This window comes from Telmatherina bonti (genome assembly GCF_933228915.1).
Source record: "Telmatherina bonti genome assembly, chromosome: 23".
Taxonomy (NCBI): domain Eukaryota; kingdom Metazoa; phylum Chordata; class Actinopteri; order Atheriniformes; family Telmatherinidae; genus Telmatherina; species Telmatherina bonti.
Window position 1 is genome coordinate 7,207,998 of NC_136632.1, and position 23,442 is coordinate 7,231,439.

The 23,442-nt window shown below is 40.3% G+C and overlaps 1 protein-coding gene across 4 annotated transcripts in view; it reads left to right on the forward strand.

Moving 5' to 3' along the window:
- Nucleotides 1-23,442, forward strand: part of anks1b (ankyrin repeat and sterile alpha motif domain containing 1B) — a gene marked incomplete at its 5' end in the record, with an annotated part of 320,790 nt that overhangs the window by 133,172 nt on the left and 164,176 nt on the right. For all 4 annotated transcript variants that reach the window (XM_079263373.1, XM_079263375.1, XM_079263374.1 and 1 more), the window contains 3 exons: nt 3,733-3,834; nt 13,277-13,399; nt 15,639-15,826. In XM_079263373.1, the coding sequence (XP_079119499.1) occupies nt 3,733-3,834; nt 13,277-13,399; nt 15,639-15,826 (413 nt within the window). The remainder of the gene's footprint in view (nt 1-3,732; nt 3,835-13,276; nt 13,400-15,638; nt 15,827-23,442) is intronic.

Here is a 23,442-nt window from a genome sequence, read left to right on the forward strand (position 1 = left end):
TTTCTTTTATTCTAACCTGCAGCTAGATGCTCCATATATTCAGTTTTCCCAGGTTTGGGGTTGGATTTGTCCTCTGTAGGCATCTGGATTCCCATTAAAACTGCTTTGAAACAAAACAATTTAAACTGAGAGCATAATGATAAAAGACAATAACTGGGTAAAAAGTTGCCAGAAGGATCTGGACATTGTTTTCCTTTGATACCGCTGCCACCCTGCACACACTTTCCTACACCACTTCCTGTTTCCTGCAGGACTTCCTCTGTGAGGCCGTGTTCCTTTTGGCCTGGTTTACATGAACATCCTGGTTCGGTGCGCGGCTGCAGTGGCTTCATCCACTGTACTGTAATTACACATGTATTAAACTGTGTGTTTAATTGCTCTTCCTTTTTTCTTTTTTCAAGTGTTTTAATAAATATAAACCGTTTCTGTTTTGTTGTTACACATCAGGTCAAACAATGAACCAAATCAGACTTTATTTCTGAATCCCGTTGCATGCGCAAGGCAACACAATGTTTTACATTATAAAAATGATTTATTCACATAAAAAGCCTTCACACAACAGAGCTTGTAACAGCATTAAAAAAAAATACACACCACATTATGGTTTTGTTTCACACACAATCACACAAACATAGCACATGCACATTTCCTTCACCCAACCCTTCCCCGTTTCCCATCAACTCCCACCCCTCATCACCGTCTCTCAGCGTGTAGGTGTACAAGTATCACCAGAATAAAAACATCTGGCTTGACGCTGCTGTGAGGAAACAATATCTTGGGGATCCATTCGCATCAGAAGCCGTAGAGGGAATCACCAAGGCCGGGGTTGTTGCCATGGGAACGACCCTGCAGAACAAGCATCGCCAGGAGGAAATCACTGGAGCTAAAAGTAGAAACAAAACTGATCAACTTTAAAAAACAGGAACAAATAAATGTAATGAAGATAAAAAAAAAATAATTATATATATATATATATATATATATATATATATATATATATATATATATATATATATATATATATATAAAGTAGTTCAAGATAAAATAAAGTTATTAAAATGAAGAAAGTTAAAGATTAAAATTAAGAAAATCTCCTCACTTTTCCACTTCAAATCCATTTTAATTAGATTTTTCTTTTTGTACTTTCTTTAAAAAGAAAAAAATCCTACAAAAACAAAAGATTTTCTCTTTTATCGATTTTCTCTTCGGCAATGTTAACGGAAAATGTGAAGTATTGTTATTGTAAACAACAACATAACGATATTTTACTTCAATGTGTTTTTTTCTTTTACTACAAGTTACCTGGAAGCTTGGTGTTTAATACTGAGAATAAATCACATCAAGCTAACTTAGAAATACTTAAAAATAGTGTCTCGTATTAAGAAAAGAAAATCCTATTTTTATATTCTTATAAAAACATGATTCAGAAGGATCATTTTACCGTGCAGTGTCAGAAGTTATTATTTCCTGATCACTGATATAAAAATCTCATTAATGTGAGCTAAAATTAGCCGTTGGAACATTTGGAAATCTGCTTCTTTGGTTTCTATTGTTAAACCTTTTGATCGTTCATGTTGCTGCAATGAATAAGAGGCAACAGCTTGTGGACCAGTGGCTTGATAACTGGGAGAGATGATGAGCCAAACTGCCTCTTGGCCGGGATTTGGAGCCTTCTGGAGTCTTCCACCAGAATGAACACTGGTGCTTGAACAGGTTGTGTTCACAATTCTCGTTTCCAGCAGTTGTGCAGAGTAATTGTAACTGTTAAACAATCTGTAGAATATGAGACACCATCGTTGTCCCAATGTAAGTTCTGAAACTGGTTTCCTGCCCAAACCAACGTTAAGCAACATGAAAATTAGTAAATGGATTAAATGATGATAAACTAGATGCATGGATAGTAAAGACCTTCATCATCTTCATCAGCAGAACAATCTGCTCCTGTTATTTATAGAACAAAACAGATGGAACCACTCAACGTAAAATGTCTTTGTCAGTGTTGACATGAGTCCTGATGCAATCCCAGCAGGTGAACCCATCTTCCTCTTATCCAGTGTGTGGTATTGATTTGTGGGATGCATTCCTCACCACTGCATCAACACAGTCTTTGAATCTGGGGCTTTTATTGCTTTTCAATAGTCCCAGATTGATTTTAGATGCAGTGACCAGTCGCACCATGAAAGAAAACACCCTTTTGATACTACTTGCTGTTTGAGATTTACTCCCCAGAAGACATTATGAGTGTAAATGTCAAGTCTGATCATGACAGATATTCTATTCATTTAAACTATGATAGTGTTTAAGTCACAAATTGTGCAGCGATATTTGATTCAGTTTGATTCAGACTCCAGCGATCACTATCAAACACATGCTCATTTAACACGTATATAGTTCAATATAGAAATCTAATTTTCTTCCCTATGATGGACTGGCAGCCTGTCCAGGGTGTATCCTGCCTCCAGCCCCATGGTTGCTGGGATAGACTCCAGCTTCCCTGTGGCTCTTAACTGGAACAAGCGGTTTGGAAAATGGATGGATGGATGGATGGATGGATGGATGGATGGACAGATGGATAATTTTCTTCCTGATGTCAGTCAGACATTTAAATAAAAAAAATCTTTTAATAAGGATAGACTGGGACATACTGGTTTTGAGCTTCAACATGTTCAAATCATGAAAAAAAAACAAACAACAACAACAAAAAAGGAACCCCAAGAAGACATTATTGGATGAAATGAGGAAAAGAAAGTAAGAGATAGAGCAAGAGACAAGACAAGCTCCAACAACACACTGACTTTTACTGGTCGGCGAAATCTCTGAGAAGAGACAGGATGCAAATGCATTAAATCAGGGACGGGCAACTCCAGTCCTGGAGGACTGCGGTCCTGCAAATGGTAGGAGTTTGTCTGCTGCAACACACCTGACACATCAGACTTAAATAGCAGATTTGTGCAGGACTTGACATTAGACTTTCAAGTCTGCGAATTACCCTTTGAATTGATTCAGGTGTGTTGCAGCAGGGAAACATCTGAACCTTGCAGGACTGCTGCCCCCGAGGACTGGAGTTCCCCGTCCCTGCATTAGAGGAATTACCTGTTGTTAGGGGGTGCCAAATAGCTCAGTTATGGTACTGTGTGGATGTTTTCCATCTGAATCGATGCTATTGGCTAATTGCATCGATGTAAATGAATTCTTTCTACCCTTGACTGAGTGTGATCGTACTGATTGGTCTAAACTTTCCTCTACTAATTTTTTTGGGTTCGTATAAATTACGATTCTCATGTAAATGTGACATCCAGTATTGATTGTAGTAGATTCTAGTAGGTATTCGTCATGATAAAGTGGAGATCTGTGAGACATTAAACATCCAGCGCTGGTGAGTAAATGAGGTTCCGTTCAAGAGGAAAGACTTTGGGTCAAAGTAAACATCCAGCAGATCTGTGTTTATTTCTCTGCACACTGTAAAGTTTGTTTCATTCTTTGTGTAATCCTCTGTGTTGTTGTCTGCTGTGACCGGGCTCTGCTCGAACATGGAGTCGCATGAGAAAAACCTTGTTTTGATTCAGAAAAAAAAAAATCCAGATTTTTAACAAAAAATACGTTTTCAAAAAGTTTCAAATGTGTGTACATAGGTGTGTGTTCGATGAAATCTTGCAGCTGGCGCCGTCTTCACACTTTCGCCCTGCTGCAAACATAGGAAAGGTAATCCTGTGTGTTGTGTTAATGTTGCAGGAATTGACACCAGCCTTCGAGACAGCCAGGGGAGGACAGCGCTGGAGATTCTGAGAGAACATCCTGCGCCGAAGTCCCAGCAGATTACTGCTCTGATTCAAGGTAAGAGGGACATACATTCAGGTCTTTGCTGCTGCAGGAGATGGAATATACAGTTAGCATAAGAAAGATTACATAAACAACACTCCTTTATGTTCATTTTTTATGGAGAAAAGACTGAGAATCAGCAGATATTTGGTGCTAAAAGTTTTCAGTGTAGCAGCTCTGAAGCTGTCAACACTCCTGATGTGACAGGATCTGTTTAAAGATCCGTGCTGAAGGTCTTTGTTGGCTGGAGGTGACATCTATGGCTGACTGTGAGTGGTGCCGACATATTGAGCTACAGTGCAGTATATCTGAGTGGACAGTAACAATAGAAGTGGATGTGATCCGACTCTGAAATCTTGTTTTCCAGGAAGTTTATCTTCCACAGAGAAACAATGGGAGTTGCAGTGTGTGTAGAGCTGCTACACTGTTAATGTTGGCTGTTATATTCTCACAATACAGTATTCTTGTGTCCTGGGCTGAGCTTGATGTTAAATAAGATTAAACGGGCCTGGATGGACCACGGGAATGCATGACAGATGTAGTATCTGCTTGTTTAAAGTGTTGAATGTTAGAAATATGTTTTATTTTGTTTAAAACTGAGGAAAAAATATCCCGAATCTGTTTTCACACCCGTACAGGAAATGCTAGCTGTTGCAGAGATGTTCCAGTGTGGTTGTATGTATAATCAGCTCAGACATATTGTGGATGTTTTCCATCCAGCATGCTGATAATTCCACCTGAACATCGGTGATGATGTGCAACTCTAGCAGCTAATAATCTGGAGCTTTTACTGCAACTGAGGAAGATGAATGAGTGAGTGTGTGTCAGAGGTGTAGAACGTAGAAGTCATGTCCGACAGCTCTTTCCAAACAGTCACTAGACCAGGTGAATGGAATGAACTGCAGGTAAATGAGCCTGTTAGTGAACACACCAGTTCTAAATGCATCGGTAGCTCCAAAAACATGGCAGGACTTCTACTTTATTTTTACTGATTCTACTTATTCTACTTCTACTTTCTACACCTCCAGTGTGCGTGTTTTTTAAAGGTACTGCTAGTTTTAAATTCAGCTGACTTCTTACTTTCTGAGCTGACAAGCTTCTGCTCTGAACCCAACAAAGGGTCTCACAACTATCCCGACATCTTGTAAAGACAAATCAGTGTCCGTGATGCATAACTCTTCGTTGCCTTTGCCCTCCGAACAGGAACTCACCTGCAGCCCCTCCTTTGTATGTCCGGCTTCAAAAGTATTTTTTCCCATAAAGTTTTAGGAAATGACAAATTTCTGATTTACAGATCAATGATTATCTTAAAGTGGAACTATTTTGTGCATTTCAGGCTACTTTATTTTTATTTCTGAGACCAGAAGGGCTGGGATTGATGGAGTTATTGTCACAAATGGCTTTATTTACTTCAGACCGACCCTCTCCGTAGGCTGTCAGATCAGCCTGTGGGCAAAACGAGTGGATTGAGACTCTTCCGCATTAAGCCCCGCCTCCCGCCACTGCACTACATCGGGAGCGCGCACCGCACCTGCTTTCACCGTCATTGTAACATCTCATAAACAGAAGGATTAGGCTAATATGAACTCAATAAAAAAAACAGAATACAATGTCAACACATAGCATACAGGCCTACATGTTGGAACCTGAATCAGAGCCTGAAAACGAAGTGGAAAACAGCAACCCACAGCAACGAATGCAGCAGGATGTCTCTCTTTGGTAAACTCACCAGCCATCGTTGGAAATAACTTTATCCCACGTTTTCCACCCGCCTGATGTATTTGTACATGCCCTTGTTAACCAGTAGAAGGTAACCAATCACCGAACCTTATCCCCCGGGACGTCACAAGGGTTTCCAAGTAGAAAAAACTCTCTAAAACGACGCGTTTTTCGCCGCCATGGAAACCGAACGGAGAGCGTGCTGGAACTCAAACTCAAACATGCGTTTAGGTGATAAAAAACAGTGCCGTTCACATGTCTGATGAGGATTCAACACTGTAACACTGTAGAAAGCTCAGAAAACTCCAAATACCATCATAGCACCCCTTTAAATATATTCAGTCGTTAAAAAGTCACATCTGAAAAGCTCAAACCAGCCAATGTCTGGTATTTGTGTTTGTACATAAAACATACAGATCAAAATTATCCAAATATTCATGTTTGATTGTCATTTTTAATTAAACATTATATTTGGACACGTTATCAGGTCCTTCTTGTTACTGCCAGGTTGGACGCCTTTTTCCAATTTCTATAGAAACTGCCTCAGTTATTGGTGTCATAAGCTGTGTTTACATCACACTGCACAAAAACTAAATATTGCAATAGGGTAATATATCTCAAATATCGCTAAAAAGTTTTTACGCTCTTATGAGGTCATTCTTCAGATGTTTCGATATAGAAATATATTCCAATAGTTTAAAGGAAACATTTTTCGTCACCATGGACACCGAACGGAGAGCGTGCTGGAACTCAAACATGTGTTTAGGTGATAAAAAACAGTGTCGTTCACATGTCTGATGAGGATTCAATACTGTAACACTGTAGAAAGCTCAGAAAACTCCAAATACCATCATAGCACCCCTTTAAATAAAACACTAATTAGGCAGAAAAGTTTGCGTTTGTTTTAACCACACACACACAGATATCACACACCTTCTCCTGCCAGTGACGTTGCTAAGTTGTCATCATGGTGAGCACACTAGCATGGGAGTGTGTCGGTCAGTGTGTGTTTGAGAAACTTAGACTGCAGTTTGTTCATTTCCCAGATGCATCTAGTGAGGCGGGTGTCATCTTCTCACTCCAGTGGTCTGCTCACATCCATGACTCAGAGTTTTCTCTTCATTAATTCATCCTCAGCATGCTGCTTGCTATGACTAGGATCAGTCCACTATGTACACACACAGTTCTAATGATCCCAGTACAAGATGGTAAACTTGGTGCAGGAATCCACCAAGCACAGACCTGATTCTCCTGGATGTGGCGCCTTGTTTCATCTTTTTTGGCTACAGTTTTAATTTATTTCAGTAGTCCTCTGACTTTCTGACATCGTTTCTGTGTTGAAAGTGTAACAATAAGCTAGTTAGTTTTCAGATATACAGCTAGCTGTTTGACTTGGCTCATCAGATGCTGTTAGGAGGTTGACTTTTGCTTCTCTAAAGAAAAAATAGAGTTTCCAACCTCAAAACTTTGAGCTTCTAACTTGTTTTGATCACACACTGATGGTGGATAATGCACATTTCTGAGTTGCTGCCCTGCAGCATCCTTGGATATGAACACACTGGGCGTTGTAAATTTGCACCATGGCGGATTTAGCAAAGAAAAACTGCAGAACATTACCGGAGAAAGAGAGGATAAGAAAGGGAAAATTACAGAGCAAGACATAAAACAAGTCAAACTTTATCCTGACTATTACTGGCTGCGAGAGCTCAGAGAAGAGACAGGCTGCAATACAGAATTAGACTTAATTTGGGGGCAACAAAGGCCTAAATTTAGACCAACCATTAAAATTACATCAGAAATCTAATGAAAACCTGCTTATAGGCAAGTCCATCGTTCTGTTCAGACGATCTAAAGTCTTTTAACGTGTTTGAAGCAGGTGTTGTCCATCACATTTTTTCTGTGGACCTGAGCTTTCAGTGGTTTGGACACAAAGCTGTAGATTCATCCCGTCAGTCTATTTCAGACACATAAATAACATTTTCACAGTTTTCCTTTTGCACCATCCATCCTCTTCCAAAATGCTCTTTTTTTATTTTAGCCTCATCCTTACTGTGGTGTGTTTGTGTTCGACCAGTGATTGTTAGTGTGAGTTTTCTCCTCAGTCCCTGAGGACCCCAAAATTATATCCTGTCAAAGACAGTGTTGATGTGAGCGCTATAATCTGTGGTTTTACCGCTTCTCCATCTCTCATTGTGTAATCTGTGGGTGTCTGTTGGGCTTGTGGTTTCAGAAAATTTGAAGAGATTGCGATAAAGCCTTGCAGGGTTTAAAGGGTTGAGGAGAATATGTGAGATTCGAAATTGTCTGCAGATCTGTTTTAACTAGCGAGGGGAGCAGTCCCAGGAATGTGACAAACGGGCCGCACTTAGGAAATAACAGGCTTCCAGCTGACATCAAACCCGGGAGAAGCAGTGATGCAAAGTGCACAGCAATTTAGATGTAATTGGGGATTCCAGCGCCCCGTTAAATGTTGACCACAACACAAGTGCGAGACAGAAAAACAGCAGAAAGTTGTGTATTATATATCACCTTTTAACCTTTAACATCACCATTTTTCATCTTAGTTGCTTAAAAAAAACACTTTTTGAGAAAATCTAGTCTAGATTGAACAACGTGGGCCAAATAAACTTATATCAAGATGGATCTACTGTGCTGCAGTGGAGGTGTCAAAGCATTAAGACATCCAGAGTTTCATAACAGGAACAGGAACTAACTGTGTAACTGGATAAATGAGTTTCTGTAACTTGAAATCGTGAGAAAGACGCAGATGATGCCAGCTTGTGTGTTCATAGTTCTACGAATACAAGATAATGATGTAGTGGTACCGAGGAAGTCATGATGAGGAATCAAAGGAGTATTCACATGAAGAAAAAGACTTCTGAAATGTCAGTTTTAGAAACAGATGAACTTATAGACATTTAATTGATCCAAATGAAAAGACTGTAAATGTGCACGTTATGCTTTTGGGAGCTTTTCTCTTTGTGTTTTGTGCCTCCACTGAAGTCCCACAGGAGACATTATTCCTTTACCTATGGGAACATTTAGGTTGAAATGAGTCTTTTTCTCCTGTTACGTCTGTGCATGAAACACGTTTGGACAGTAGATGCTAGTTTAGCTGCAGCCATTACCTCCAAATTACGCAATAAGCTCCAGTTGCATGACTTGATTTTGGTTGTTGTGATGGAGTTTAATGGTTCTTATCAACAAACAACAAGTCACAAGTACGAGGTTGCTGTCATTTATCTTATCAGTAGCTAAACGACCTCATTACCTCATTAGTAAATAGATATTAACCCTTTAGGGCCCTGTGCCTAGTTCTTAGGCCTCTGGTTAAAACTTGCATCTCCATGATTAAATGAGCAGATCTCTGCAATCACAACAATTATTTAATACTTTTAGAATATTTGGGATGGCACTTGGCAGAAATCTTAAAACACCCATTCAGTATGCATAAAAATATCCCTTTGGAATGATGCTTTTTCTTTTCTTAAATGAAATCATACGTCTTATAGACAGTTCATACCTTCAAAGTGATCATTTTGGCACCATCTGTTGTCAAACTGGGGGATCTGAGCAAATTAAAGACATGTTTGTGTTGAAACAAATGTGCCAATAGCTGCTTAAAAGATAAAAATCTTAAGAAATGTGTTTTATCAGCTTGTGGAGACGAGCCATGTGACTGTTTTTCACCCACTTGCTGCTCAGGATTGTTGACTGCAACCACAGATCCATAACACAGTGGGCTTGAGTATGGAAGTCAACACCTGAACCTGGGATGCTATAAATAGGTGAAATATGTCACAATCTTATTTATGTTAGTCTTTGTTTCTATTCTTGTAATTTTAAGGTCTGCCTTTTCTTTTTTATTTTGTAGAGTATTTACTATGGGTGGGAAAATGGAATCGAAAAATCGAAAATCTGGATTTTTTTGCTTCACAATTTTTTTTTTTCCAAACATAATCCAGTATAAAAATTTTGTCATTTTATTTGTTTTTATTGATCTTTTTACTTGTCTTCTGGGGCGTTAAAGCAGCAGAATGATGATCTGTTGTTTTTTTCTAATTGAAATCAAGAAAAATTTCGAGCAAAAAAATAACTTTTATACATTTATTTTGTTTTTTATCTACAAAAATCAGCAATAATAAAGAATTGTAAGAATGGCAATTTAAATCGAATCGGGACAAAAGTGTATCGTCACAGCCCTAGTATTTACCCTGTTTGAGTGACTTCCTGCTCTGGTCAGTTTGTCACATGCCAGTATTTAGTTCCTCTGTCTCTATTTGTGTCGTAGTTGTGAAGTTTTCTGTTGTTTCTTTCATTAAAATGAAACCACCTTGTCTCCCGTGTCGATTCCATGACAAGCCTCAGACAACCATGTATGTACTTCTATGGCATTTATCACAGAAATGTGTGTTTCATGAATGCCAGAATGTGTACAGCTTTCTACCAGAGCAGCAGATTAACAGTAAGAAGAAGAAAAACCGGATCTGTGAGGAGTGGAGCTGAAAAGTGGCCTCCCCAGAGACCTGACACCCCAGCAGGGTGGATCTCAGGGATTTTTCTCTGTAACAGACAAACTGAAAGAGTTAAAGTTGTAACTTTGTGTAGGGCTGCAGTGATGGAGCCGAGGATCACCACCAACACCTGCCTCATTATTTGCCTGGTAGTTTTACAGACATTCACCTGGGACAGCTGAGATGAACAGATATACTGACACACACTCAGTGGTGTAGTCCAGGGTATACGCGGGTATACGGAGTATACCCACTTCTAATTCAATTCAATTCAACTTTATTTATATAGCGTCAAATCATGGCAATGCCATCCCAAGACGCTTTACAGACAGAGGGGAAAACATAATGAAGGCCAATTCATAACAGCCTATATAAGGAAACCAACAGATTGAGTTGAGTCCAACTCAATCTCCCATCCTGAGCAAGCACACTGGCGACAGTGGGAAGGAAAAAACTCCCTTTTAACAGGAAGGAAACTTCCGGCAAAACCCGGCTCAGGACAGGCAGCCATCTGCCTCTGCTGTGTGGGGGGAAGAGGACAGAAAGACAACAGGAACTGCTACTCCCGGCCAGGGAGACCTGCTGAGACAGGAGACATACATGTTAATGATGCAACACTGTTATTGAGGGGGGGGGGGGTAAAAGAGAGAGATAAAGAGAGAGAGAAAGAAGCTCAGTGTATCAGGAAATGTCCCTCAGCAGTCTAAACCTATAGCAGCATAACTAAGGGATGCTAACCATCCCTAGCTATAGGATTTATCAAAAAGATAAGTCTTCAGCCTAGTCTTAAAGGTGGGGAGGGTGTCTGCTTCCCTAACACTAACTGGGAGCTTATTCCATAAGAGAGGGGCCTGATAACCAAAGGCTCTGCCTCCTGCTCGGCTCTTTGAGACTCTAGGAACCACAAGTAAGCCTGCAGTCTGCGAACGAAGTACTCTGCTTGGTATATAAGGAACTATGAGGTCTTTGATATATAGTGGTGCCTGGTTGTGGAGGGCCTGTGATGCTGCTTTTACAATTACAAACGCCCCTACACATTATTTATCAATCATGTCTGCAATTATACATGACATCCAGAATTTTTACCATCCCAGAACATAAAACATTGTGTTCTGCAGTGATCAAATATTTTAACGTTTTCCACCACCTTTCTGAATCTTAATATTTTAATGTCCTGTCCTGTGACTGCTTCCTGTATAAATTCCAAGACATCTGTTTATACTTTAAATGAATTAAAGGGTTTCCAAATGTGATCGTATCATTTTTTTAATTTATATGTAATTATTTTTGTTTATTTGCATTGAATTATTAGTTTTATCCATGAACTGATGTTCGGGGATCCATATTTTTCCCATTATTACCTTTCATTACAGCTTCTGCGCCTGCATGCGTGATGTAAAGTTCATGATCTGCAGAAGTCCGAAAGGTTTCTCTCGGTCCGTCTTTGGCTGATGGCATGCGCAGCAAACGTTTGTAACCATGGCGACTGAGGTTACTGACTGTTCAGCTCGTTTTAAAGATTCGTCTCTTTTGACTCGGCTCCGTTAGAAGAGTCGTCTCTTTTTGCTCTGAAATGGATCTTCATTTAGTTTCACACAAAGCTTTTATTTTATTTTAGTGAAGCAATTGTGAGAGGTTTGTTTGTTAATGAACTATTTTTATTCACTATTTCATCAAAAGAGCTTGTTTTTGTTCATTTTTTCACGATAAAATATAGTTATGTTGAACATATAAATCAAATATTTAACTGGAAAACTGAACACAGAATCAGACCAAGCAAATATATCACATAAAAGCCAAAGTCTGAACATTATGACACTTTAAATTCATTCAGTTCTCAATTTTTTCTGACACCCTTGTAATGTAAATCTGGCTTCCAGCTCTCTCTGTGTGCCTGGGCTGTATCACTTTACATACTGGCATGATCCCAGTCTACCCTGGGGTGGAACAGACTGCATCGTGTGCCCATCAAAATGTCAATCAAAAGTCCTGCAATTCCTAAAGATTCAGCTCTAATAGACAGGAGTTGATTCTTCCAGTTCACCACAAAGAATCAGCTCGTACAGCCGGCTCGTTCATGAACGCCACATCACTGCCTCAGATTTAAATCAATGTTTGGAAGTTTTATGAAGAGTTGACAGATCGGCTGGACACTAAAAATGTTAAAGAGCTTCATAGATGTTTATAGATCACAGGCAGGATTTTGAAATGTCAGAAATTCATGTCTGGGTCTGTCAGGAAGAGCAGCCAGCAATATGTAATGTCCCGCGGCCAGAGGTGGGAGAGGAGGCTGCATGGAGGGGTTTCAGATGGAGGAAGACACTGGGAGAGAGGGCACAGCTGGGGCTTGGTGAAAAGATCAGCTGCATGCTATTTCCTCTTGGAGAGGCGATGGGAAAGGACACACACATGCAAGCACAAAAGATGGGTCATTTACTAAATTGTACCAGCTGAGGGTCTTTTTCTGGTAACCGCTGGCTCCTCTTTATGTCCAGATTTTCACTGAATTAAAGAAGATAATTCCCTCCTGCTGTAGAAATGAGCGGTCCGTTACTTTGAGGCCCACCAGGAACTGGTTGAGTCTCAGAGAAGTTGTGGTAATTTAGTGTATTGACTGCTTTATGCTGAATAAACATGGCAAATAACTTTTAATGTAATTTCTTTTATTGTAGCATGATTGTATGAAAGAAAGATTTTAGCACATCTTTGCAAAGGGAAATCCCAGTATTTATTAATAGACGCTCCGCAGGCGGTCTGCTGCCTCCTTTCACAGCGTAAGGCTGTTTTTTAACTGTTTATTGTCCAGCCTGACTTGTTTATGCCTCCAGATTTCCCTCCTCTTCCTCGCTCTTCACCCCCCCCCTACACATTATTCCCTCTTCTGCCTTTATGAACTGCATAATGCACTATTACAGAAAGATGTGAAGTGATTTTGCAGTGCAGGAAAGAGTGCAAATTGAATGCAGCTCAAGCTGTTTACCATGCTGATGGTTGTGCGGTTTTATTGATTGTGTAAGAAGGTCTTTTTCTGTGTATGTGGGTGTGTGTGTGTGTGTGTGTGGGTGTGTGTGTGTGTGTGTGTGTGTGTGTTTCTCTCCCAGCCTTCCTCCTATCACGTGCACTTTCAGATAGCTATGTCACTTCTTTTGTCTTGTTTTTCTTCCTGTTTTTTTTTTAAAGTGCAAAACTTCAGCTTGTCCTGCTGTCTCTGCGTCTCTCTGTAGAATATATGATGGACGAGATGGACAAGCGGAGTATTGTGGAAGAGCCTGTCCGCCAGTGTCCTGTACCCGCACCTCGAACCTCCGTCGGCTCGCCAGCTTCCTCTCCCTCCCTCAGACACAAGAGTAAGCACACACATAAATGCAATCAAGCACATTTATCTAATTTATTCAAGTTTTTTTTTCTTTTCTTGGTGGATTTGTAGAAAATAATCTAACTATAAAGCACAGTCCAAATTCACTTATTCCATTAATCTGCTTCAAATGTAACCGTAAACATCATGAAAAGCTTCAGGTTTCCCCTTTTTTTTGCTTTTACTCATTGCAATAAAATAAAGTTGTACAAATTTCTGCTCATCAAAATAGTTTTTTAAATAAAGCTAAACTTAAAGTGGAGCATCAGAACTAGGCAGGATATGTGCTGTTGTCCGTTGCAAGCCGCATGTTGCTCATTGAGGCACTGAAAGCAGTAAAAAGGCTTTTATAAAAAGCACAACCGTTCATTTTTTCAGGTTTGTTCTTCGCTTTGCTTCACAGATACTAACTTTAAACAAAGTTAAATCTCCCGAGGTGGGCTGACACTAAATGTTGTTCAGGATGTTGCAGAACAATGAGTAATAAACATCCTGTTTATTGTCCACTTCAGTTAATTGTGTTTAATGGAGGAAACACGTTTGTGTTCATACAGATCATAAACGATCACTTGATACACATTTAGGTCACATTTTAATACAAAATCTAAAATAACGCCGACCTTCCTAACATCTACATCTTAAGAGTCTCTTGTACAAGGAGGCAGCAGTCCAGGAGATCTTTGCACCTTCTAGAAAACATCAAATATGTAGCGTATCAAAATCACAGGGAGAAACTCAGCATAAAGACGTTACCAAGCATTTCCCTCTCAAATACGGACCTGTCCACTTTACAGCTTCTGCTGATTTCTCCGCTTCCAGCTAACCACACAAACATTATGTCATATGAAAGCAGAGACTCTGCTGATCACAGACACGTCTGCCTCGTCGCCGTGCGACAACACGTCCGAGAGCTAGCAGCCAAAACCTTGAATCATGTCTTACTTTTGCTGTTTTCTACTGAAAAGGTTCATTTCAGCTCTAAAAACTCTGCTGATGTGTCTCCTATGACTTGAAATGAAATCATGAAGGTCCTGCTAGTTTCTCTCTTCCCATCCTAAACTGTCTTAAGTTTCACTTCTTTCTGGATGCTCTTAGTGTTTCCAAGGTGATGTGGGGTCTATCCCTGATCCTCCTGACTCTGAGCATTGATTAAAGCTGTCCATCATCATTTACCTGCCTAACATCTGCACTAAAACATCTGTAAAGATGCTCAGGTTCATTTTCTTTAGCTTGTATGTTTGCACAGCTCCTCATCAGACGTTACTTTACCAAACAGATGAATTGGGCTGCTCTTCTCTGCTTTTCACTGAAGGTAATGTGCTTTTCCTTTTAGACAGTTATTATTATTATTATCTTTTTTTATTTTATTTTAACCATTAAAAACATTAAAAGTAGATTCTTATTTACAGTGCTGGTGTGACCTACGGACAAACTGCCCTCCCAACAAACAATCCAAAATTTAAACAATATTTCAGAGGAACACTGATGCATCATTAGACATATAAAAGCAGTGAATATGAGTGAAAGTTGCCTTTAAAGTTGCCTTTTTTAAAAAAACATATTGAAATAACAGACATCAGAGTGTTTTATAGATAAGAGATAAATGTTTTATCCTGGCTTGGTCAGAGAGGAAGCAGAAGATGCTGAATGGGGTTGGATCAGGCAGGTGGTTTCACATCAGGGGAAAAAAATAGACATTGAAAGAATCAAATACACATTTATTAGTATTATTAAATAAGATGTTTCAATCCAAAATGCTTAAAACATGTTTATATGTTGAGAAAGTTACAAAACTAAATAAAAAAACTTGATTATAATCTTTTTTTCTACTGCATGTCCTGAATAATTACACACACATTCTGATCAGATCTGCAAACAAACCAGGTTTTTCCATGTTGCAGCTTCTTTCCTAGAGATCAGCCATGCTGTTAGCCTGTACAACACTGCCCCCTCTGGTCCAGATATGCCACTGCAACAAAGCTCATCCTCATCTTTTATGTTTTAGTCATAATTATCTTGACAACCTTTAGAGACTTAATGTAAATCCAGCAGATTAAAGTTCTACATGTAATCACGCAGAATAAACTAATCTAATGCTTCTGAGCTGTCGCTTGTTTTACTGCCTTCATGCCAGTTGTGCTGACAGCTGGATTTACGACGTGAAGAGATGTTTGATGTATTCCTTTTATTTTCTTTTTACTCTTTCTCCTCCACATCCTCGCTCTCCCAAGATGATGCTGTGACAAGTGAGCTGTCTAAACTGCTCCATGAGATCAAAAAGTGCCGGGACAGAGACTACTCCTTTGAGGAGCTCTGCCACACCATCTCCTCCCACTCCATGGACAGTTTCGGCAGCGGACGGCTGTCTGACGAGGAGTGCCCAGACAGACCCAACGGCACCCTGACTCGAACCAGCAAGGTACATTTCCCAGTTACGACAGACGCTTGGTACATTCCAACACACAGTTTGCTGTGATTCATGGCTTTTATTCTTGTAGATTTACCTCTAAATTTTGTAGATGCTGATAAACCAGTTAAAGACGGACACCTGAAAACCATAAGAAGACAAAAATTGGTGGCTCGACATATCGTCCGGTTAAAGGAAATAAAACAACTGGGACTAAACAGGTCTAAACTTAGGATGCAGAAATCTTTGACGCTGTTTACTGGGACCTAAAATAAACGCTGGGAATAAAACCATGTCATGTTAGACTGGAGTTAAAGTGATGCTGATCTCTGTGGAAAGCAGGAGACATTTGCTAGAAAACGTCAAAGAACGTTTAACTGCGGTCGTCAAGGGACTCTATCCTGCAGGTTTTAGACCAGGGGTCACCAACTCTGGTCCTGAAGGGCTACCATCCTGCAGGTTTTAGTGTTTTCCAGGTACAACACACCTGACCCAAACCAATGGCTCATTAACAGGCAGGTGCAGAAGATGACAACAAGTTCTTGGAGAACTTTTCACTTGGATCAAATATGTTGTACAAGGAAAACACTAAAACCTGCAGGATGGTAGCCCTCGAGGACTGGAGTTGGTGACCCCTGTTTTAGACGTTTCCCAGCTCCAACACATCTGATTCAAATGGGATGGCTTCTCCGTTTCTCCACAAGCCTGTTAAAGACAGTTTTATATGAATGGAGTGTGTTAAAGCCCCACAGCTGAACTTTTAGGTTTTAGCACTTTGGTGCCTCTGATCTAAGACAAATTCAGTGTTTTTTGTGCATCCGGTCTCGTCTTTGAGCTCTCATCTCTTACTCTGTCTGTTTGTCTGTTTTGTTGCTTTCTCCTGTTAAAAACAGCCAAAGTGTTAATATGCAGCAGCTCGCATGTAATGTGTTGCTGCAGAGCTAAACACAGCCATCATGTGATGCTCTGGGTCAGAAAAAGCGCCGTTTCTGAGCCTGAGGACGCCGCAGGGCAACGGCGGCTGCAGGGATGTTTGTGATGAATGTCAGTGTGCAAATGAGTCAGAAACACAGTTTTAAGGTCAGCGATAGATGTTGTGTTACTTTAAAGTAGGAGGACATGTTAAACCTGCAGGACAACGACCATCCAGGACCAGAGATAGACATCCCTGATCTACAGAACCAGCGTTTGGCACATTCTGCCCACTAGCTGGCAACAGTATTAAGCTGGTTGCTATCTTCCAAGAAAAAAAACACAAAAATGTCAGTAATATGGAAGTAGCTTTGTAATGGGGACTTTACTAGTCTGATCTGGTTCAGTCCTGTTGTGATCACGGAGCATGCAAGAAAAAGTCCAGCTGAATCCTTTAGTTTTCTTTATTTCAAGCAATGGTTTACAGGCTGTAGGTTATATATGGCATGTGTGTGCTTCTGTAATACACAGAATAAACAGGATATAAAATACTAGTAATACTAACATTAACAAATGACAGAATCAGAACGAAATTATAAAAAGCAATTGTCTAATTATAAACAGAAATAATGCAGGTCATTTCAAACATAAAGAAGCAGCATCACTACTAATAGCCTGGGTCTGTTCGGAGTCAGAAATAAGACTGTGAGCACATTTATACATATACATATATACAAACAAGTTAAACATGGGGAAGTATTTCAGCCATATGAAGAGGTATAAATAACCAGAATAATGTACAAAGTCTGCTGGATAAATGGGGCTTAGCTTACATACTAGCTGCGGTGCTAACAGGGATGGTTAGGGAAATTAAAGCTTATAAAATTATCTTTTGTCAGAAGACAAAAACATTTATTGAACATTTTAACTCACAAGCGGTGAGTCAAAGGTCGGTCTGAAAACTGCACCCAGGTCACAGTGACTAATACCAGCGGAGTCTTGTCTTCATTACAAGTTTGGATTCTTTATTAAAGGTGAAGAAGGGAATAATACATCGTGCAAACTCAAAGTATCCCCCCGGCAGCTGCAGGAAGCATGAACATAAATGAAGCAAACTTATTACGGCAACAGGCTCTTATTTCATGGAAGCTCTCCCTAGCAGTGTTTCTTTTTTATAAACATTAGAAAATAAAATCATTAAGGTTCTTTTTATTCCCACACTAGCTGTTTGTGCGATACTCTGAGTAATTTATCAGCTCCAGTTGGGATTGATGGGAATATTTCCTGCTAATTTAGCTTGAGGGTTTAGCGCTTACAGCTGCCGAATGAGTCAGTTTTCCTTGATAGAAAGAGGTTTTCCGAAGGTAATTTCTCACATGGAGGTTCTGGAACTGACATTAACAACTTGTAGGACCAAAAGGTTGGGATTGATGAATTTTACATGTCTGGAAGACAGCTGGAAGCTCCATCCTGCTGTTCATGGTCCAGTCACAGATGATTAATTAGCCTCATTATCGCAGAAAGTTGTGATTATTAAAATCCATCTTCCACCGCAGTCTGCGGAACAGAACAGAGCGTAATGTGATGGTATCGCCGCAATCTAATGACATTTACTGGAACGGTTGTGAATACACAACAGCACATAAATATGCTGCTGCTGGCAGTGGGAAGAGATGGGAACGGCTGTAACACCCTGTTTCTGGTGTCAAGTCAACATATTTGTGGTTCCTTTGAACTTGTCCAGAGTCCAGCAGTGTCTCAGTGTCTTGCTTTGCTACACGTTGTCCTCTCTTTGGACACGTCATGAAAACGCTGCAGCAGTGAATGAAAGTGGCGAAAAGCTAACCCCTCTTTGGAAAACGAAGAGAAGCAAAAGTCAGTTTTCCTACCTCTGTGTGTTCTACGTGCATCCTCACACATACCTGCATTTCATCGTGATCCTGTAGATCTGAGGCTAGTTTACACCAGATAGGAGAATTAGAAGCTTTTTTTTTTTTTAAATTTTAATCTGGTGTAAAACACCCCGGCAGGGTGATCTGTATTTTAGTTAAGTGTCATAGCTGAGGATAAAATGTTCTTGTTTAGTTTGGCTGAAATAAAGGCTTGTACTTAGTTTCTTCAGACAGCAGAGGGCAGTATCAGACAGACTGACACTTTTGTCTAAGGCAGGGGTCCCAAACTCGCAGTCTTGAGGGATCCAGCAGGTTTTTGTTGTTTGTTGTGTCAGTCAGATGTCCTGGAGCAGGGAAACAACACAAACCTGCTGCACTGCGGCCCTCAAACACTGGTCTAACATGTATTTATCTATTTTTATTTTTATTTTCTTTAAGTAAGAAGTACATTATTTTCATGTTATCTAACTGCTTTAAATTGACTTTCCTTTGACCTGTCATCAAGTGCTGGGATTGAGTGCTGATTTTATTTCTGTAATTTTGCATTTTTCTGCCCTTCTGGACTCTCTCATCACACATAATTAGGGTTCTTGTGTGTGTGTGACCTGCTTTTAGGTTTACTTTAGAAGGGAAGAAGCTGATTTCTATTTGTTGAATAGCAGTGGTTATTTTGTAAAACCAGCATATTAGTGGAAAATCTTTATGCCTTTTGAGTGCCATTGGCTAGGGAATATGAACATTATAAGTCTCACACACAAACCAACACACACACACGTCTGATTTGTGTGACCTGCACATTTTTAGTAAGCTTTTACAGGCTTGTTGTAATATTACAACGCTGAGCTTTGATGGGAGCTAAACTACTGTCTGTTGATGTCCTGTTGCTGTGGGGATTCTTTACAAAGACAGCAAATTTCCTGCCCATACACCACAGACATACTTTTATGAATCACATTATATTACTGCAATACCAATTCTTGGTCCGTTTAAAGCCCAATGTGTGTGGTCTGCCTAGCATCTACTGTTGGATGTCTCTGAGTCTTAAATAAAATCATATATATATAATAGTATCAGGAACATAAAGACCATTTACCCCTCCCCCGACCACGCAGCTGAACCCACATCCATGCAATAACCATCCTACACAACCAGTCTGACTTCAGATGTTCCCTCATTCAGTTTCTATTCCATTTCATCCAGATCGGGGTTGTAAGAAGGTTCGAGTCTATCCCAGCAATTAGCTGGCAAGAGGACAGGTCACCATCATCACACAGCCGACAGAGATACAGCCAACCACTCACATTCACTCCTCGGGAGAATTTAGAGCGACCAGTTAGCCTACCATGCATGTCTCCGGACACTGAGAGGAAGCCTCGAGTACCCTGAGAGAACACACACACACACACAGGGAATGTGCTAACTCTGCACCAAAACACAACAGTTTGAGCCTCCCCTTAGCTGAGACTCTAACCAGCAACCTTCTTTCTGTCGAACCACCACACCTGTGCAGCACCAACTCCAGATGTTTTTTTCTGATGGAAAAACAAACACAGCTGCTTGAAGAGCTTTGATTAGCATCCATTCTGCATTCTGACTCAAATCGGCACTAAACATTAAAAAAACACATTTAGAAACAGTAAATGATCACATGCATTATATTTCCAGTCATAAATAGCAATTATAATGAGGGATAAGAAAATATTTTTTTAATTTACAAACATTAGTGAAGTGCAGTGTTATTTTGTATCTGAATCTGTAACTGTAACCTTTAACCCAGTGACAACAGATGGCCGGTGAGCGGGACATGACAAGCAGACATGTTTTTTACTCAGTCTCCCTTAAAAACACTAAGATGTTAAACACCACTGGAACCTGAGATTCCCATAGTGGGAATGATGTTTACCATTCCAGGCCACAATGGGAACTGCAGATTCAGTAAACACTCATTTCAGACCAGTCAAAAAATGTGGTTTACATGTGAAGCGCTACTGTACTCCAGTAGAAATACAAAAACATTCCTGTAAACATCAGCAGGAGTCCAGTAAAATAGGTTATTCACATTAAGTTCATTAGCACACTTTTTGAGGTCCGGAGTGTCCAGCTTTGGTCCTTTAGGGCCACATTCCTACATATTTTCCATGCATCCATGTTTCGACACACCTTACTCAAAGTAATCAGTCATTGTGCAAAACTTAGGTTGTTGGGTCCATATGAGTTGGGTTAATGTGAATCAAGTGTGTTAGAATAGGGATACATCAAAAACTTGCAGGACAGCGGTCTGCGAGGACTGACTTTGGACACCTAAGTTTTAGTGAATATTGAGGGATTAAGCTGATCTGAAGGGGCAACATCGCCGTACCCACTTCCTCAGCAAGTCCTTGTAAGGCGGTATGCAGATTTTAGTCCCCATTATGTAATAAAAACAAGTGTAAACACACACCTGCGCATTCAGACCACACAGTAATATGTTGGCTCCCACAGAAGTGGTGAAGAAATACAATTGCTTCCTTATTCCGCTGTGTCTGCTTCTATTTCTTCTCTTCGCACTCACCAACTGCAAAACACACCTCAGTGAAAGAATTCTGTCACAGTGATCAATAGCTCATCTTTTTTTCTTTTCCCATTTCAACAATGAGACCAGTTTGAACAGGAGCCAGGTCACGTCTACATTCCCAGCTCGCACATCTGTGCATGAACATTGCACACACATTCCTCTGTTCGCTTCGGCTGTAATTATCTCAGTCCATTATGTGTCCCTCTGTCTCGTATGCAGCACTTTGTTTGCTGTTATGAAGCTTCTCCATGTGGATCTGTTTATGTGCCCCGTGGCTACAGTCTGAACATGTGGTCTGGGACATTAATATGTGATTCAATGTGTCTATTACTCATGAATAAAACTCAAATTAGCTGACATATACACACTCAACCAAAAATATGCTTTTTTCCCAGGGGCTCAGATTCTGCTTTGTGCACTGAGCAAGAATAGAAGCTCTATTCAGAGCTGTATGTATTTATAAAATCTGATGACCTCTGACGGATATTAATGTGATATATTTGAACTCAGTATTATAGAGCTGTAATAGGATTATTTTGGACTTTGGGAACAAATTTAAACATATGTTTCTGTTTCTGTGACTTCATAATAATTAAGTTGAGATGTGTAAAAAGAGAGGAGAAGTTCAAGTATCCTGAGGTCTTGTTCTCCAATATAGGAAGAATGGAGTGGGCAATCAAGAGGCAGATGAGTACTGAGATTCTACTTCAGTTAGGAGGCATATCTGGGTAAATACCAGCTTCTTTTGGCACTCGTGGCTCGGTTGGGGTACTGGAGGTCAGAAGTGGACCAGATGTCAATTGCCCTGTAATTAGTCAGTCAATTGGATCATGGCAAGTCTCATGTAGGCCACACGTGGTCTTCAGGCTAGGTGCTGGCCTGCTTTACAAGTATTTTGTGGGCCAGAGGTGGTTCTAATACCAGCTAGTCCTCATGGCAATTTCCTTGTGGGCCATATATGGTGGTCAGGTGGCTGACTTTTGGCAGATACACTCAAATTAAGTCAAGGCCAAATTTGGGCCAAACCAGAAGGACTACTTGGACCATATTTGGGTCAAACATTTCTTGCTATCTGGGATTGGTCTGTTGAGGTGAAAATTTTCAGCTCAGCTCTCAATGAACCGGTTGATCAATGTTTGTAATTCTATCTGTGGTAACAAACTGTATATAGGGAGTAAAGGAATGAAGTACAATTGGCCAAATAGAGATTCTTTGGCAGGGTGTCTTAGAGATTGGTGAGAAGCTTGGTCATGTGTTGCAGACTCAAAGTAGATTAGCTGCCCCTGCACATCCAGAGGAGCGAGATAAGGTGCCTGGAGAGTTCAGTCTGGCCGTGTCTCACCAGAAGGAGACCCTGGGGAAGATCCTGAACACCCTGAGAAGACTATGTTTCTCTGCTGGCCTTGGAATGCCTCTCAATTCCGGTAGAAAGGTTGGAAGAAGTGGCCAGGGAAAGGAAAGTTTCAACTTTATTCAACTGCTGCATCCACTACTTCACCTCTGATAAGCACCTATGGATGGATGGGTAGATGGATGGATGGATGGATGGATGGATGGATGGATGGATGGGTGGATGGATGGAAGAAAGGAAGGATGGATAGATAGATGTAAGGATGGCTTTGTGGATGGATGGATGGATAAATGGATAGATGGATGAATGGGAGGATGAATGGGTGGATGGATGAAAGGAACAAGAAAGAATGAATGGATGGATGGATAGATAGATGAAAGGATGGGTTTGTGGATGGATGGATGGATGGATGGATGATAGAAAGAAAGAATGAATAGATGGATGGATAGATAGATGGAAGGATGGGTTTGTGGATGGATGAATGGATGATAGATGGATGATGGATGGATGGATGGATGGATGGATGATAGAAAGAAAGAATGAATGGATGGATGATAGATAGATGGAAGGATGGGTTTGTGGATGGATGAATGGATGATAGATGGATGGATGGATGGATGGATGATAGAAAGAAAGAATGAATGGATGGATGGATAGATAGATGGAAGGATGGGTTTGTGGATGGATGAGTGGATGGATGGATGGATGGATGGATGGATGGATGATAGAAAGAAAGAATGAATGGATGGATGGATAGATAGATGGAAGGATGGGTTTGTGGATGGATGAATGGATGATAGATGGATGATGGATGGATGGATGGATGGATGATAGAAAGAAAGAATGAATGGATGGATGATAGATAGATGGAAGGATGGGTTTGTGGATGGATGAATGGATGATAGATGGATGGATAGAT